At 42.2% G+C, this 16,554-nt stretch overlaps 1 protein-coding gene across 5 annotated transcripts in view; it reads left to right on the top strand.

Annotated features, from left to right (window-relative positions):
• The window catches only part of FKBP15 (FKBP prolyl isomerase family member 15), a 67,956-nt gene that overhangs the window by 37,035 nt on the left and 14,367 nt on the right, over nt 1–16,554 (top strand). For 4 of the 5 annotated variants that reach the window (XM_066367396.1, XM_066367397.1, XM_066367399.1 and 1 more), the window contains 8 exons: nt 2,316–2,423; nt 4,356–4,458; nt 5,311–5,417; nt 7,184–7,298; nt 9,086–9,195; nt 9,492–9,599; nt 10,040–10,134; nt 10,971–11,073. In XM_066367396.1, coding sequence (XP_066223493.1) covers nt 2,316–2,423; nt 4,356–4,458; nt 5,311–5,417; nt 7,184–7,298; nt 9,086–9,195; nt 9,492–9,599; nt 10,040–10,134; nt 10,971–11,073 — 849 coding nt within the window. The remainder of the gene's footprint in view (nt 1–2,315; nt 2,424–4,355; nt 4,459–5,310; nt 5,418–7,183; nt 7,299–9,085; nt 9,196–9,491; nt 9,600–10,039; nt 10,135–10,970; nt 11,074–16,554) is intronic. The other variant, XM_066367398.1, reaches the window with a different exon arrangement.

The following is a 16,554-nucleotide window of genomic DNA, read 5'->3' on the forward strand; positions in this document are numbered from 1 at the left end:
CCTCACTTGCAATTTTTTTCACCTGTGGATGGAATGAACGTTATTACAGGAGCTTAGAATACACTGTTGTGCAGACGAATGTTAAAAAAGAGTAAGGAATGTGAATTTGTGATTTCCACATTGGGCAGCTGCCCAAGGGCCCACCTTAGAACCCTGATTACAAGTGCCATTTTAACAAGTGGTTCTCAGAACTCAACAAAAAATTAGGTATCGGTTCTGCCGAACCGGGGCGAACCAGCTGAATCCACCACAAGATGAGATGGTAGATAAAGTACTTCAAAAGAACAGTGGCCTTCACCCTCCACATTGGGAAACAGGATGATTTTGTGGAGTGAAATTGATAAGTAATTTCTCTCTAGTTCTAGTTTACTCTTTTATATTCAGCCAAAAGCAGGACTTATTGAGCAAATAATTGATTCAATGTGTGTAAAAAGTGATCCTCTATGCTTCTCACTTCAGAAAAAATAAGAAAAAAAAAGCGATCCCTTAAACCCAGAAGGCTAAGCCAAAGAATCAGAAGAAAATTGAAAAACAGAATTTCAGAACTTCGAGTGGCCACAAAAAATTACCCAGTCCCAAATCTGTTGTGCTCTCTAGACACAGCGACTTTCGCCACCTATTCCTAAGTTTCATAATTTCTGGAACACTGGCGGTCTCCTCAGCCTTTTTTTTTTTTTAAAGCTTAGTTTTATTTTATTTATTTATTTATTTGTATTTTTCTGAAGTTGGAAACGGGGAGGCAGTCAGACAGACTCCCGCATGCGCCCAACCAGGATCCACCTGGCATCCCACCAGGGGGCGATGCTCTGCCCATCTGGGGTGTTGCTCTGTTGCGACCAGAGCCATTCTAGCGCCTGAGGCAGAGGCCATAGAGCCACCCCCAGCGCCCGAGCCAACTTTGCTCCAGTGGAGCCTTGGCTGCAGGAGGGGAAGAGAGAGACAGAGAGGAAGGAGAGGGGGAGGGGTGGAGAAGCAAATGGGTGCTTCTCCTGTGTGCCCTGGCCGGGAATCGAACCCGGGACTCCCGCACGCCAGGCCGACGCTCTACCACTGAGCCAACCGGCCAGGGCCCTCCTCAGCCTTTTTTTTTTCTTAACCATCTTTCTCTTATTTTATATTAAAAAATTTTTTTGAATAGATAATTATACACTTATAGTATAGTTAGCAAAACATTATAACAAGATATACATTGGGAAGACTCAGTCCCAGCCCTGTCCCTACTGACCTTATTTCATCTCTGTCCCCTTAGGTAACCGCTTTCATTAGTTTCTTATATAGATTTTTCCAGTGTTTCTTTATGCAGATGCAAGCAGACAGGAGTGTATATTTTATTTCTCCCCTCTTTCCCCCAAAATAGCATATTATATATATTATCTACCTTCCTTTTTACATGTTATAAATAACAATATCTTTTCATATTAGTGTATACAAAATTTCCTCTTCCTTATTTTTTCTCTAGATCATAGTATTCTGTGTGGAGACCTCCTTGATGGGTCCAACTTTTTTTGATTATACATCTCCATCAGTTACAAAAAAAATGAACACACTCTCCTAGTCTGTGACTATTTACAAATTAGATAATGAAGTACTGTCAATCCCTGTAAACAGGTTTACTGTCTTGTTGCTGTGGCTTTAAAATAATTTAAAAATAGCAGTTATAAGCATTTCTTTCTGTGCTCAATAGATCATCTTGTACACCCTCAGAGGTATGTACTCTCCGCTCTGAAGGTTGTACTTTGAACCAGTTAATGGATACAGATGCTTCTAGCACAGGGGCTAGTGTGTGGTCTGTGTGACTACACTAGTGTGTAATGTGTAGTCTGCGCCAAGTCAGAGTTAAATGAACCTGATCTTAGAACAAAGAGCTCCTGTTTTCTTCTGTCCCCAAATCTCTTCTGAATATTCATCTACTGAAATTTCTTCCAGGCTTTTGAGGAGCACTCTCATTTAAAATGCCTCCCTTCTTTAATCTGTACTTTAGTTTTTCTTCTGTAAAACGAGAATATTTATGTGTGGTGGGGAGACTTGGTTAAAATGAAGTATTACATATGAAACCACTTTGTGCAATCCAGACATGTAGGGAATTATTTTTACTGTTATGTATAACCCGTGTATGTGTTGCTTTCTTTCTTATTTTTTTCTTTTCCATGTAGATATTTCTAGGCCAGACAGTGTTCTCATTTTCTATAAGAAATGGTTTCAAATAGGTATGGCAGGGTGACTTTTGAATATGATGTAAGAGCCAAAAGTCCAGAGGTGACTGAAGATAATGAGCCTTGATTGCAGTGATTTTTATGGCTTTCCTGTCTTTTTAGAATCCTGATACAGTCAAGGCCAAGTTGATCTCTCGGATGGCTAAAATGGGCCAGCCCATGCTGCCCATCGTTCCACCACAGCTGGATTCCACTGACTCAGAGATTGAAGTATGTTCCCTGGCTGTCTTAGAGTGACTTGCGCAAAAGTTGCTATCTTCTTTTCCTTTGGTTGAAATTATTGCTTTTTCTGCTTCTAACCTAGAATCGTTATTTAGAAAGTTTATATTCAAAATGATACAAGTTGGTATTGGTAATACGTGTTTCTACTCTGATTAGCACTTCCTCTGAGAAATGGAAGTAATTTCATATATCTACTACATGAACGGGCAGTGTTGAGTAGGTAATTTAGCCTTCCATTAGAAAGTCTATTGCCAGTAAAAATCACCCTTTGGGCCACATGGTGCCCAACTTATAAAAGATGCTTGACTTGTATTTGTTGATTGAATATTTAGGTCCTCTTGGGAAATGTTGGTCTTCCCACTGATGTTACCTGTAACTAAAGATCACAGTGCTGTGTCTTTTGGCATTAAATGTGGTTTGATTTTTTTTGGAAGTTCAGGAATTTTTTCGCAACCAAATGTTTTTTCCTTTATGTTTAGAATGCTTTCCCACTCTCAGATATAAACATCACATGTGTTTTTAAGAAATATTTTATATTTACATCTAAAATTTTAATCAATTTTAAAATTGTGTGTTACGAAATAACTTAATTCTAACTTAATTCTTTTCTGGTTGTTTAGTTCTTTATTGAATAAGCCATCTTTTTTCAATTGAAATGCTTAATAGAGATTGGATTTTTTTGGATTCTTTCACTTGGATGTACAACATAGCAAAGGTCATACTCAGAAAAATTATCCAAGATAGCTTTATTTTTCACAATTTTGTTTTATATTTTTCTTTTGGAATGCTCTAAATCAATTTAACATTTAAAGGAAGATGAGAGTTCTGTGGCCTGTGGTTAGTAGGAATGATTTTTATCTGGTTTCTGGAAATGAAATTTGGATGAGATTTTGTTCTTATTGAAAATTTTAAGTGCTACTTATTCTTTGTAGAATAAATTATAAAGAAAGAAGAAACATTTAATAAAAAGGGCATTCTTCTATATGTATTACTGTGTAACTTAATGTCATATCATGAACATTTATGTTAAAACAATAAGGTAAAAAAATAAAGCAAAGCATTATTATTTTTTAAAGTAACCCAGTGCTTATTATACTGGTTTATCATAATTCCATTCACTCTATTGTTAGACATTTAGGTTAATTTAGAGCTGTTGTGATGGAAAAGTGGGATGCTTTTCCAGAAATGCATAATACATTTCTGAGAATGTGAGAAACAAGAGGAAGTGTTTCTGAGATTTCAGAATGTCTGAGATCTCAGCCCTTGAACTGTATGTAACATAGTAGATCATAGTCACTGAATATTATGCCTTGGGTTTTTCTTTCCCTTCTATAAATCAGGGAGATGTTTCTGAGATAACTTTGTTCAGAGTTACAGTAAAAAACGTTGCTTTGATTTCTGTGAAAAGAAAGAATGGGGGAAAGCAGTCTAAAACGGTATTATTCCAAAACATGGTAATGAGGTGCAGTAAAACCTACTCTCTCTGATCTTCATTGAGTGCCTTGAGGGCTGTGGAAATTATGTGGCAGAAAAAAAAAAAAGAGAGATTGGATTATTTCCTGGCTTTCCTCGCAAGAGACCTCTCTTCTGTGGGAACAGACTAGGTCAGTCTTACGATCACTGCTGTTTTGGTAAATGGTACATTCTGGAGAGCCGTCACTTCAGCTGCTTCAGATAATAAAACTAACAGGAAATTATATTACTTATTTGATGTGATTTACAGGGAGATGAGATCTTACTGTATTACACATAATAGAGTGCTTTGTCCCCACACCCAGAACTCATGCCTTCCTGCTTGCTCTTCCTTCCTCTTCTTTGCCTAGGAGCCCTGTGCTGTAAGCAGGTTTAGGGTAGACAGTCAGCCTTAGTTATCAGTTGAGGGTGCGTGTATGCTGACCAGAATCCTGTTGCCTGTTTCAGGAAGGGAGTGCTCTCCGAGGAGCTGGGCAACCCGTGCCGACTCCATCCATCCAGCCCTCTCTTCAGCCCGCCCAGCCAGGGCTCCCACAGGCGACCGCACATGGTAAGGAACCTCTCTGAGGTGCTGTGGCTTTGAATTGGGTCAACAGCAAAGTTATCATCACTATTGTTGTTTTTTACTTAAGTGAGAAGCGGGAGGCAGAGAGACAGACCTGCATACGCCCTGACTGGGATCCTCCCGGCAAGCCCTCTGTGGGGCGGTGCTCATCTGGGGCTGTTGCTCCTTGTTCAGCAACTGAGCTATTTTAGTGCCTGAGGCAAGGCCAAGGAACCATCCTCAGTGCCCAGGGCCCAGTTTGCTCCAATTGAGCCATGGCTGTGGGAGGAAAAGAGAGAGAGAGAGAGAGAGAAAGAGAGAAGGGAGAGGGGAAGGGGTGGAGAAGCAGATTGTTGTTTCTCCTTTGTGCCCTGACCAGGAATCGAACCTGGGACATCCACACACTGGACTGATGCTCTGCCTCTAAGCCAACCAGCCAAGGCCTCATCGCTATTCCTTAAATTGTTAGGCTGTATTGTTTTAGTACTAAGAACTGGACTAGAGTGTAAAACTTGTCAGTTTGTCCCTAAGGTAGGGCATTTTCAGACCTGGAGATGGATTTGGTCTGCTTGCTGTGTTGCACTGTCAGTTTTTAGAAACCCACACTCAGCTGATGAGAATCACCCTCTGTGTAATTCTGTGCTTCCTGTCAGCTGATGGGATTATCTCTGTGGGTCAGAGGCCCTCGCGAACACCCACTTTTGTTCACTGGCCCACTGCTGAGACTCCAGTAGAGCTGGTTTTAGGAGAGTAGGTGAGGAAAGTGGTCAGGTCTGAAGCCTGCCAGCGTGTAAGGTGCTCCTCTGGACTCGTACGAGCAAGGGTGGGTAACAGTGAACACCTCTTGCTTTGTCGCAGCGCCTCCGCCGTCTGTCTCTGGGCTCCAGGCACCCTCTGCTGCCTTAATGCGAGTTGCAGCTCTCGATTCCCACTCTGCTGTACCCGGCAATTCCCAGTCCTTTCAGGTAACGTTTTAAAACCGTATCGTTTGTAAGCTCTAATTTATTTTGGTTCTAGTCAGTCTCTTCTCTTCTTCCTGCACAATTTGTATAGTAGCTCCCTTCAGAGATAATATTCCCCTTCCTGAACCACCAGGTTTTCATTCCTAACCCAGCCAAAGGATCACATGCCTGTGGGTTGTTGTACAGATTAAATACAAGAACGAAGTCTGCACACAGTCAAGGCCCAGTCCGTGCTTGTTTTCTTTCCTTTTCACACGTCTAGTTGAGGGATATATATTTGTGTCTTCTCTGTTCTTTTTTTTTCAAACAGTTGGTAGACTAAGCTTCTGCATGTACTCAGCACAGTGGTGGTAGGTTGAAGGTGGAGGCTGCATAGAAAATACAGCTGACCTCTGATGTCTAGCTGTCCTCTAGAAGTGACCCCTTAGAGTGGGTTTTCTCAGTTTTCACAGAAGGCAGTGGTAGCAGCCCGTCTGCCTCTGCTGACTGCCAGGAGAGTGGACGCTTTCTCCTGCCCCTGTACATTTGATGGATAAGACGCACTCCCAATGATAATGGGCTCTCACTTCCTTGGTGATTCTTAAGGAAGGGGTGGGAATGATGGAGGGCGGGCTGTGTTCCACTGGGACGGAGTGTATGGATATTGAAAAAAGTCCCACTCGCCCCCTTTCCCCTCCCTGATGGAGAATTACCATCCTATAGACTAAGGTATTTTTTAATGTATAATAGTGGGTAGTTATATCTGTTCCTGGATATGAGCTGCATTTCTTTAATTCAAGGAAGAATAGCCATCATCATTACAATGGCAGCTGCTGTTTGTTGGGCATTTACTCTGTGCCAGGCACTAGACCGAGCGCTGTTAGGGACTTTACCTGTGCATCACTTCATTTAGTCCACACCACAACCCTGAGAGTGGTGCTGTCATTTTAATTTTCTAGTTGAGGTGACTGAGGCTCAGAGGGAGGTAGTTGCTCTGGGCTCCCCAGATAAGCAGTAGAATCTAGAAGGGGAGAGGCATGGAACCTGGCGGGTTTGGTTCAGCATCTCAGAGAACACCTCTCCTTTACCTCAATGGGAACTAATCAGAGTCGTTGTTTTAAAATTTCTAAGACCATCAGCAGGCCCGATGGCTGGGGAATGAATTCCTACTTAATTAAATCATGTCACCAGGGGACTGGGGAGTACCCGAGACACCCTCCCTCACTTTCCGGGTAGGACTTCAGTGACCAGGTAACAAAGCTAATGCTCCTGTTCCAATTCTTTTTTTTTTTTTTTTTTTTTTTTTTTAAAGGGACAGAGAGAGTCAGAGAGAGGGATAGATAGGGACAGACAGGAATGGAGAGAGATAAGAAGCATCAATCTTTAGTTTTTCGTTGAGACTCCTTAGTTGTTGTTCATTGATTGCTTTCTCATATGTGCCTTGACCGTGGGCCTTCAGCAGACCAAGTAACCCCTTGCTCGAGCCAGCGATCTTGGGTCCAAGCTGGGGAGGGTTTTTTTTTTGCTCAAGCTAGATGAGCCCGCGCTCAAGCTGGCGACCTCGGGGTCTCGAACCTGGGTCCTTCCGCATCCCAGTCCAACACTCTATCCACTGCACCACCGCCTGGTCAGGCCTGCTCCAGTTCTTAATACCAATCCTGGTTGCATTCATCTCCAGCTTAGTAAGTTTGAGTCTCCTTCTAGCGTGTTCACTTTATTCCATTAAAAATAAATTAAGCAAAAAAGATGCAAACGTTTTGTAAACCAGATGTAACTCGGTGTTTTCCCAGCCCTATGCAGGTATGGCCGCCTACGCTTATCCCCCGGCCTCAGCCGTCACCTCCCAGCTGCAGCCCATGCGGCCCTTGTACCCAGCACCGCTGTCTCAGTCTCCCCATTTCCAAGGTAGGGAGTGAGCCCTTCAGTTTCTCGTCTTCTGTTCTTGCTGTGTGCCTCCTTCCTCCTTTCCTTTTTTCATGTTTACACCAAAAAAAAAATCTCTGCCCTTTTTAAAATAAATCCTTTTAAATAGCTTTCTTGATATATCATTTACATACCATACAGTTCACTCATTTTTAGTGTATAAATTATCCATGATTTTTATTTTTTTTTGTAGTGTGAGATAGAGATGAGAAGTATCAGCTTATAGTTGCATCACTTTAGTTGTTCATTGATTGCTTCTCATATGTGCCTTAACTCAGGGGCTCAAGATGAGCCAGTGACCCCTTGCTCAAGCCAGCGACCTTGGGGTCATGTCTGTGATCCCACGCTCAAGCTAGCTACCCCTTGCTCAAGCCAGCAACCCTGGGCTTCAAGCCAGCAACCATAGGATCATGTTGATGATCCCATGCTCAGACCCTGCAGTCAAGCTGGCAAGCCTGCCCACAAGCTTGATGAGCCTTCGCTCAAGCCGGCGACCTCAGGGTTTCGAACCTGGGACCACAGTGTCCCAGGTCGACCCTCTATCCACTGTGCTACCACCAGTCGGAGCATTCAGTGATAATTAGTAAGTTTTCAGAGTTGTCCAACCATCACCACAATTTAGTATTAAAACATTTCCATTATTCCCCCCAAAACCCTCATCCTAATTCCTGGGTTTTCTGGCCTTTATTCCCCACCAGCACTGTTTTAATTCCTTTGTCAGAGTGGCTCTCTAGAGTTTATGCAAGATAGTAAAAGATTGGAGGGAACTGGGATAAAGCATGATGACTGTTTGTAGGTGTTAAATATCTCAAACAAAAGCTGATTTGTTAAAAATTTTAAATGAAAATAATACACTTTTATTCAAAAGTCAAACAACACAAAAGGATGTAAAATGAAAAGTACTGTATTCCATGATTAAAACCTCAAGACCATGGAAAACTGTTATTAACATTTACTTGGCTAACTTTTCAGGTAGCTTGTATGCATGTACAAGTGTGGTTGTCTTGTGTATAATATAAAACAAAATAAAATGTAAACAGTTGAAATGGTGTCCTACCTTCCTGTTCTGTAGCTTTTCTTTTGCGTAATAATCACCTTTGGTATTAGGATAGTGGTAGGAGGAAGCAAGTGTATCCTACAACATAATTTATGGGTTTCCCAGATACAGTCTTTGTCCAGAAGCCCTGCCACTTCTCCGCCTAGGAAACCATGAAATCTGTCATTTCTTCTGTATAGTGTTCCCTGATTATACCATCCCCTCTTCTGCTCCTCCCAGAGACAAGATTGTATATATGTGTCACCAAAGAGTTAGTTTTGCTTTTCTCTGTGTCCCTTTTGTATCTTGTACATGGTCCATTTTTTTGCACTTAAAACACTTATTGTAGTGATCTATTTACTTATGAGTTTCCTCCCACCAGACTATGAACTTGTCCTGCCAAGGGCAGGAACCGTGTTTTACTCATTGCTGTATTGCTGGTACAATGCCTGGCACCCAGTTGGATGAATGGAGAAGCAGTCTGAGCTCCTAGTACTATGGAAGACCAAAGTGGGCATCCTTGTGCCCTGGGACCCAACTGTATCCCTGAATGCATTTTGCAGGAGCATAGCTTAGTTATTGTTATCTTTGAAGCCCTTTGGCTTCTGTGTGTTTTACATCTTCTGAAGTATGAATCACATTTCTTTATTTTGCTGAGAGAGCTGTTGGCTGTTTCTCATACAGTATCGTCTGCTCCAGTTTTGTAAGTTTCTTTTTGACTTATTTCTGTCAGGCTCTGGTGATATGGCTTCATTTCTCATGACTGAAACCCGACAGCATAACACTGAAATTCGAATGGCAGTCAGCAAAGTGGCTGATAAGATGGATCATCTCATGACTAAGGTGACTGAGTCAGGGGGGGCTGTGTTCAAAGTGGATGCAAATAGGGCACAAATAGAGAGCAACCAGGGCTGTCTGTAACTCTTCCTTGGTTTCCTGTATTCGTGGTAGTTAGTAGTTATTTCCCTAAAAGGATAGTTGTCATTTTGGGATCTAGTTAGCAGAAGAAAACTCTTAGCTTACACGAAAGATTATCTCAGAAACTCATTAGTCCCCTCAAAAAAGTTATTCTATCTTGGGTACATTATATTTCTCCATTTAAAAGTTCCTCACAAAGTTTTTTTGCACTCCTTTGCTAGGTTGAAGAGTTACAGAAGCAGAGTGCTGGCAATCCCCTGCTCATGCCTAGCATGTCGGTTACGATGGAAACAAGGATGATCATGAGCAACATCCAGCGAATTATTCAGGTGAGGGTGCTCGGGAACAGAGCTCAGCCTGAAGGTCTTGCCCTGCTCCCTCCCCAGATGTACTACCCTCTCAGACCACACCCTGGAAATAGAGAGCATGTGATGAATGCTACACTGAGGTGGGAAATTCTGGAAAATCCATTATGGCTTAGTTCGGTCCAAGTGACATCACTGTCTACTCAGGACGAAACATTTCTTTTTGACCTTATTTCAGAATTTCACTTCATTTTATAGCCATTTATATTTAATCTGTTGGGTATAGTGATTTGTATCCATCAAGTATAATTTGATAAGTTGTTCTAAGTATTATATCTGTATGGACCTAAGTTCTAGTTTTTTGACTCAAAATATGTAACAATGTCCCTGTCCAAGTTGACTCCCTTTGATCTGGACCCTTTCTCCTAAAAACTTAAGTTATACATTATACATTTTGAATTTAGGAAAATGAAAGATTGAAGCAGGAGGTCCTTGAGAAGAGCAGTCGGATAGAGGAACAGAACGACAAGATCAGTGAGCTGATCGAACGGAATCAGAGGTGATGACAGGTCCGGGTGCCAGCCGGGGTGGACACCGGGTTTAATTTGTAAACGTGCTTGTTTCGGGCAGTTTTACCTGTGTTGCTTCTCTCTGCTTCCTGCCTGTCGTGTGAATTGTTGCTTATTTTCTGAGAGGCACTTCAGTAGAAAGAGCTCCCAGTAGGCTGTGATGTAAGGCAGGCTGTGTTGGAACCCCAGCTCCGCTCCTCATTTGTTACCCGGCTTTGGGCATTTTATTTATTCCTTCTGGCCCTGGTTCCCTTATCTCTAAAAGTGGTTGGTGTTAGTACTTAAAAAACTGGTATCAACTCTTCTCTCTTCTCTGTAGGCTGATTCTGTTTGATCAGTCAGAACTTGACTGATTTCCATATAAAATCCAAGCATTTTGTAATTCTTTTAGATCCTTCTGAAGATTTGGGGAGGGCTGTCACAGGTCCATGTCATAGCATATAGTGTTTCACTTAAATCATTCTCGCATATTTCATCTTCTCCAGTGTCTCGCCTCCCACGTGGAAGAGGGGCAGAAGTGGCTTTCTTTTCTTCCCTCCTTGCAGCCCTCTTGCTGCTCCGATCTCTTTCCTTCTCAATCCCTCTCACCACACACCCTTTCAGTTCCTCTCCTCTTCATTATGCAAGTTCAGAGCAGTTCACCTCCAGCTCTGATTCCTGTCTCTAAAGTTGATCACTGCAGCTCTAAGGCACAAAAGGCCTTCAGATTGTTTTTCATGAAGGTAGATAGTATAGAGCAATGTTGTGAGGACTGACTGCATTCGGTTACATGTGGAACACATTTGGTGCTTATTAAATGTTTTCTTTTTCCCTGTTAATTTCATAGGTATGTTGAGCAGAGTAACCTGATGATGGAGAAGAGGAACAGCTCACTTCAGACAGCCACAGAAAACACACAGGCAAGAGTATTGCATGCTGAGCAAGAGAAGGTAAAGTAACTGGGGAGGGAAAAGCCCAGGTCAGGATGTGTAGCGCTAAGGAGTGTCCTGTGTACGTACTTATCAATCTGCTTTTCAGCATAATTTTTCTGCCATTTGGAAGAGATCTAGAAATTTTTCCATAGATTTTAAAATGTGCATCGTCCAGATGTTTGTTACATAATGTATTTTGTAAAAAGTTGAATCAGGAACAGTCACCAATTCTAATAATTTAAGATAAGAATTATATAGCCTGACCAGGCAGTGGCACAGTGGATATAGAGTATCAGCCTGGGACACTGAGGACCCAGGTTCGAAACCTAAGGTCGCCGGCTTGAGTGTGGGCTCACCAGCTTGATTGTGGGGTTGCTGGCTTGAGCATGGGGTCATAGACATGCCCCCATGGTTGCTGGCTTGAAGCCCAAAGTTGCTGGCTTGAGAAAGGGGTCACTGGCTCGGCTGGCACCCCCGGCCGTGGTCAAGGCACATATGAAAAAGCAACCAATGAACAACTAAGGTGCTGCAACTATGAGTTGATGCTTCTCATCTCTCTTCCTTCCTGTCTGTCTGTCTGTCCCTCTACCCTTTCACAAAAAGAAGACAAGAATTATACAGCTTATTGCAAACTAAATTTATTCTGTTGACAAAAATCAATAGAAAATTTCTATTCCGTGTGACAAATGTTTTTGGTGAAATTTAAGATTGTTTAGTTTGCTCCTTCATCCGTGTCTGCCAAAGCACTGTGTCTGCGATGTCTGTCTCGGAAGTAGTGCTGGCTGACTCCAGTCAGTTCAGAGTCAGGAAGTTCAACCTGTTCTGGAGTAGCTGTGAGGGAGACCCAGTGGGTCTTGGGGTGGGAGCCACTGATTCTGAAGCCGGTCTTGTCCGTGCGGCAGTGACACTGTTTCTCCACCACGGATTCCTTCTTGTTGGGGCTACCACTTCTCATCTGGGAGATCGCAGCCCCCCTTTCTTCTGCTCTTTTCTCAGAGGGTTAACAAATAGTTCACACTTTGCGTTTGAATTCTTCTTAAAAACATGAAAAATTGAATGGAATGCACTCCTAACTTGTGGAGTTGACTCACTTTCTCATATTCTGGTAATGATGATGATTTCTTATGTCTCATGCTTTTGTTCTTTGTTCTTTTAGGCATAGTTTCCAGGCAAGTGATAGCTCTGATCCCGTTTCCTCAGATAAACCTTGCCCTGTGCTGCCCTGTCCCATCCCAGTTTTTTCCCGTTGTTACTTTTCACCACCTTTGTGTGGCTGACCTAATGCCCAGGTCACTTCACAGCCTGGGACGCTGGTGTCATTGAACAGCGCTGGAGTCACTTCACCTCTCCCCACTCTTTACTGTGTCTCCTTCCTCTACTTTTATTTTCTCTTTCCTTTCCTTTTTCTTCTTCTTTTTTTTAATAATTTTATTTTTTTAATGGGGCGACATCAATAAATCAGGATACATATATTCAAAGATAACAAGTCCAGGTTATCTTGTCGTTCAGTTATGTTGCATACCCATCACCCAAAGTCAGATTGTCCTCTGTCACCTTCTATCTAGTTTTCTCTGTGCCCCTCTCCCTCCTCCTTTCCCTCTCCCTCTCCCCCTCTTCTTTTTTTTAAATCCTTAGACCTTGCTACCCAGATACAGTGTTCGGTCTCACAGTTCAGGTCTAAATAGTTACTGTTACTTGATCAGTGGTTTCCAAACACTGATCTGGCTGTCTCAGAATCACTTGAAGAGCTTGTTTAAAAATACATATTCTTAAACCTCCCCTTGAGATGCTAATCAGTATATTTTTAGGCAGGGTTTGAATCTTAACTTTGAAAAAACTGCCCTTAATTCTGATACACAGTCAGGTAAGGAGTCACCTCTCTTATTAGTGATTTCTTTTGTCACAATCTGGTGGTGGCAGATGGATACCTTTGATTTTGGTAAGTTTACCATATGATTCTCATGTTGAGTATTAGTGTGTGTGTGTGTGTGTGTGTGTGTGTGTGTATGTATGTGTCCCCTAATACAGCTTTATTTACAAAAACAGGCAACAGGTCAATTTGGCCTGCAGGTTATAGATTGCCAACCCCTGAATTAGCCTATTAATTCACCAAATACTTCATATTGATTCCTTCCCAAAATGCCTGGCACAGTGCATAGACACTGGTAGATACTCTATTTATGATAGCTAACATCTGTCAAACACCCACGAGTCACCATGCTTTACACAAACCTATTTGAAGGCATCTCCTGGGTTGCCTGTCATTTCTTGATGAATCAGGTGCCAGGTACCATGTTTTACTTGGTCACCTTTATTTTAGTGAGACTTTTCAAGGCTCAACTCTCCCATTTCCACTTTCTTACTTAGCAGTCTCCCTGTTAGATCTCTCCTCCTAAAGGAGATAATCAAGGTCCTTTCATCAGCCCTGGAGACAGTGTTCTGCTTTCAAACACAGTTCAGAAAGTTACGGTTAAGTATTCAATGAATATTTGGTAAATGAAGTTAATTATTGTTTTCTATGAGAGTATTAATATTTCCACATAAAACCATGGGATAGTGGTTAAAACAGGAAGGGCTATGGCCCTGGTCTATGGCTTAGTGGTAGAGCGTCAGCCTGGGGTATGGATGTCCTGGGTTCAATTCCTGGTCAGGGCACACAGGAGAAGTGACCATCTGTTTACCTCTCCCTCCCTGCAGGAGGGGAAGAAGTGCCTAACCCAGGTTTGAAACCTGAGGTGGCCAGCTTTGAGCACAGGCTCATCTGGTTTGAGCAAGGCTCACCAACTTGAGCCCAAGGTTGCTGGCTCCCCCCTCCCCCCTTCTTCCCTTCCTGCAGCCAGTGGCTTGATTGGTTCTAGCATTGCCTTGGGTGCTGAGGATAGCTTGGTTGGTACTTGCAAGTCAGCCTCTGGTGCTAAAAGTAGTTTCGTACTCGAACATTGGCCCCAGACAGGGTTGTTGAGTGGATCCCGGTCAGGGTGCATATGGGAATCTGTCTCACTGTCTCCCCTCTGCTGACGTAAAACAAAATAAAACAAAACTATTTTGTGCTATTAGAGTTTGTTTATCCTTTTTACTTTACAAAAGAGCGAACTGAAGCCCAGAGTGCGTACAAGGCTTGCCCAGGTCTCACTTCTAGTCAGCTGTGTTCTTTTTCCTTTGCCAAATGCCATTTCTTTTGGTACCATTTTTCTCCCCCTGATTTGAATGCTTTTTTTCACTTGTTTTTCTGAATTTTTGGTGCTTCCTGTCATTGCTGCTTTTCCCAGCTCCCAAGTCAACAGCAGAATTGGATCCAGGGTGGGAACAAAGGAGATATCCCATCTATTGTGTAGGTTTTTGATGTTTTCCCTTCTCACCTAATATTGCAAACCCTTACTGTAAAAAAATTATAATCATAGCCTGACCAGGCGGTGGCGCAGTGGATGGAGTGTTGGACTGGGACACAGAATACCCAGGTTCGAAACCCTGAGGTCACCAGCTTGAGCACAGGCTCATCTGGTTTGAGCAAGGCTCATCAGCTTGAGCCCAAGGTCACTGGCTTGAGCAAGGCTCATCAGCTTGAGCCCAAGGTCACTGGCTTGAGCAAGGCTCATCAGCTTGAGCCCAAGGTCACTGGCTTGAGCAAGGGATCACTCGCTCTGCTATAGCCCCCCAGTCAAGGCACATATGAAAAAGCAATCAATGAACAACTAAGGTGCCACAACGAAGAATTGATGCTTCTCGTCCTTCTCCCTTCCTGTCTGTCTCTATCTTTCCCTCTCTCTGTCTCTCTTTGTCTCTGTCACATACACACAAAAAATTATAATTATACACACACATGTATGCGTCCATACTTTCTTTCTGATAACAAAAGTTGCATCTGTTCATTCTAGAAAATACAAATAAGTAAGCATAAAATATAACTTGCCCATGATCTTCCACTCAAAGAAAACCATTAATGTATTTTCTCTGTGCATGTATGTGTGTATTTGGGTGAGAATATTACTTTTGATTCTTCTAATAAGCCTTTCTATATGGTCCTGAGATGAAAAGAGCTTTTGAGTGACTTTCCACCCTGCTTGTCCTTTGGTTAGAGGGTGATCGTTGATCCCACTGCCTCCCCTGCCGTGGTCTTAGCTGCTATGTGGCTTTCAATCTGATATTAGTGAACTCTCAAGCCACAGATAGATGCAAAGCTCTCTGAGCATGGTTTAAATAAGTAAAGAGTTTAAAGCTGTGGTGGGCACAGTGACTTCCAAAAGGAAGACAAGTGATAAGAAGGAAGTAGATAGCTGTAAAAATGCATGTAGAGCATAACAGTGTAAGAGCAGTAACGACTGTAGCAGTATATAGCGGTAATAGCAGCATAGCAAGGTAACAGTGCAGGAGAGATGGTTCAGGCCCATAATGACACTGTTGTCTACAGGTCCAGACTAGTCACCAGAAGAGCAAACTTACTGCCTTTCCTGTTACCTGACTTCTAATTTTTATAGGAGCACATCAGTTCAGGTGAAATTAATGTGGCATTTGTCATTTGTTTACCATGCCCTTTTATTGACGTTCTTTTAATCATCATCATCACCCTTAATACTCAGAATATCATTAGAGGTTTCCCAGGGTAGTCATTTTGGTTTCATATTTTGCTTCTGTTTGGCTAGTACAGAGCACCATTAATATACATTGAGCAGTCAGAAAAGTTGAAGCAGTCTTCTCTTTCTCTCTCTCTTAAAAAAGATTCTTTTTATTCTGGCAATTTCAGGTAGCATTTTTAAAAACTTTTTTTATTGAATTCATTGACATTGGTTAATAAAAATGTATAGGTTTCAGGTGTACAATTCTATAATCCATCATCTGTAGATTGTGTTATGTGTTCACCATTCACCAGCACAAGGAGGCTTTCCTTTCTTTTATTAGCCCCTTCTTTCCCTACGAGCCCCCGAGGTAGTAACTCTCATAGCACTGGTCTTTACATTATAGTACTATAGAAGTACAGCAGGGAAATGGCCCACTCAGAAGTTAATTGCCATAGGACACATTCAGTTTAAATTTTAAAATGTCTTTCTTATTATTAGAACAGTTAGAGAATGGCAAGAATACTGTTTCTCATGTATCAGATTGGTAACATTTACCAATAGGTTGTATCCCATGTCACTAATATTCTTTGATAACACCATTCTTTTTTTCTTTTAAAGATTTTATTTATTGTCTGACCTGTGGTGGTACAGTGAATAGAGTGTTGACCTGGAATGCTCAGGTCCCAGGTTCAAAACCCTGCTTGCCTGGTCAAGGCACATACGACAAGCAAGCAATGAACAACTAAACTGAAGCAACTGTGAATTGATATTCTTTGCTCCCCTTTCTCTCCTCTCTCTGTAATCAATAAATAAAATCTTTAAAGAAAAAGATTTTATTTATTGCTACTAGAGAAAGGAGAGAGAGGGGGGGGGCAGGGAGGAGCAAGAATCAGTTGCTTTGCCTATGTGCCTTGACTGGGCAAGTCCAGGGTTTTGAACTGGC

Source organism: Saccopteryx leptura, chromosome 2 (assembly GCF_036850995.1).
Source record: "Saccopteryx leptura isolate mSacLep1 chromosome 2, mSacLep1_pri_phased_curated, whole genome shotgun sequence".
Taxonomy (NCBI): Eukaryota; Metazoa; Chordata; class Mammalia; order Chiroptera; family Emballonuridae; genus Saccopteryx; species Saccopteryx leptura.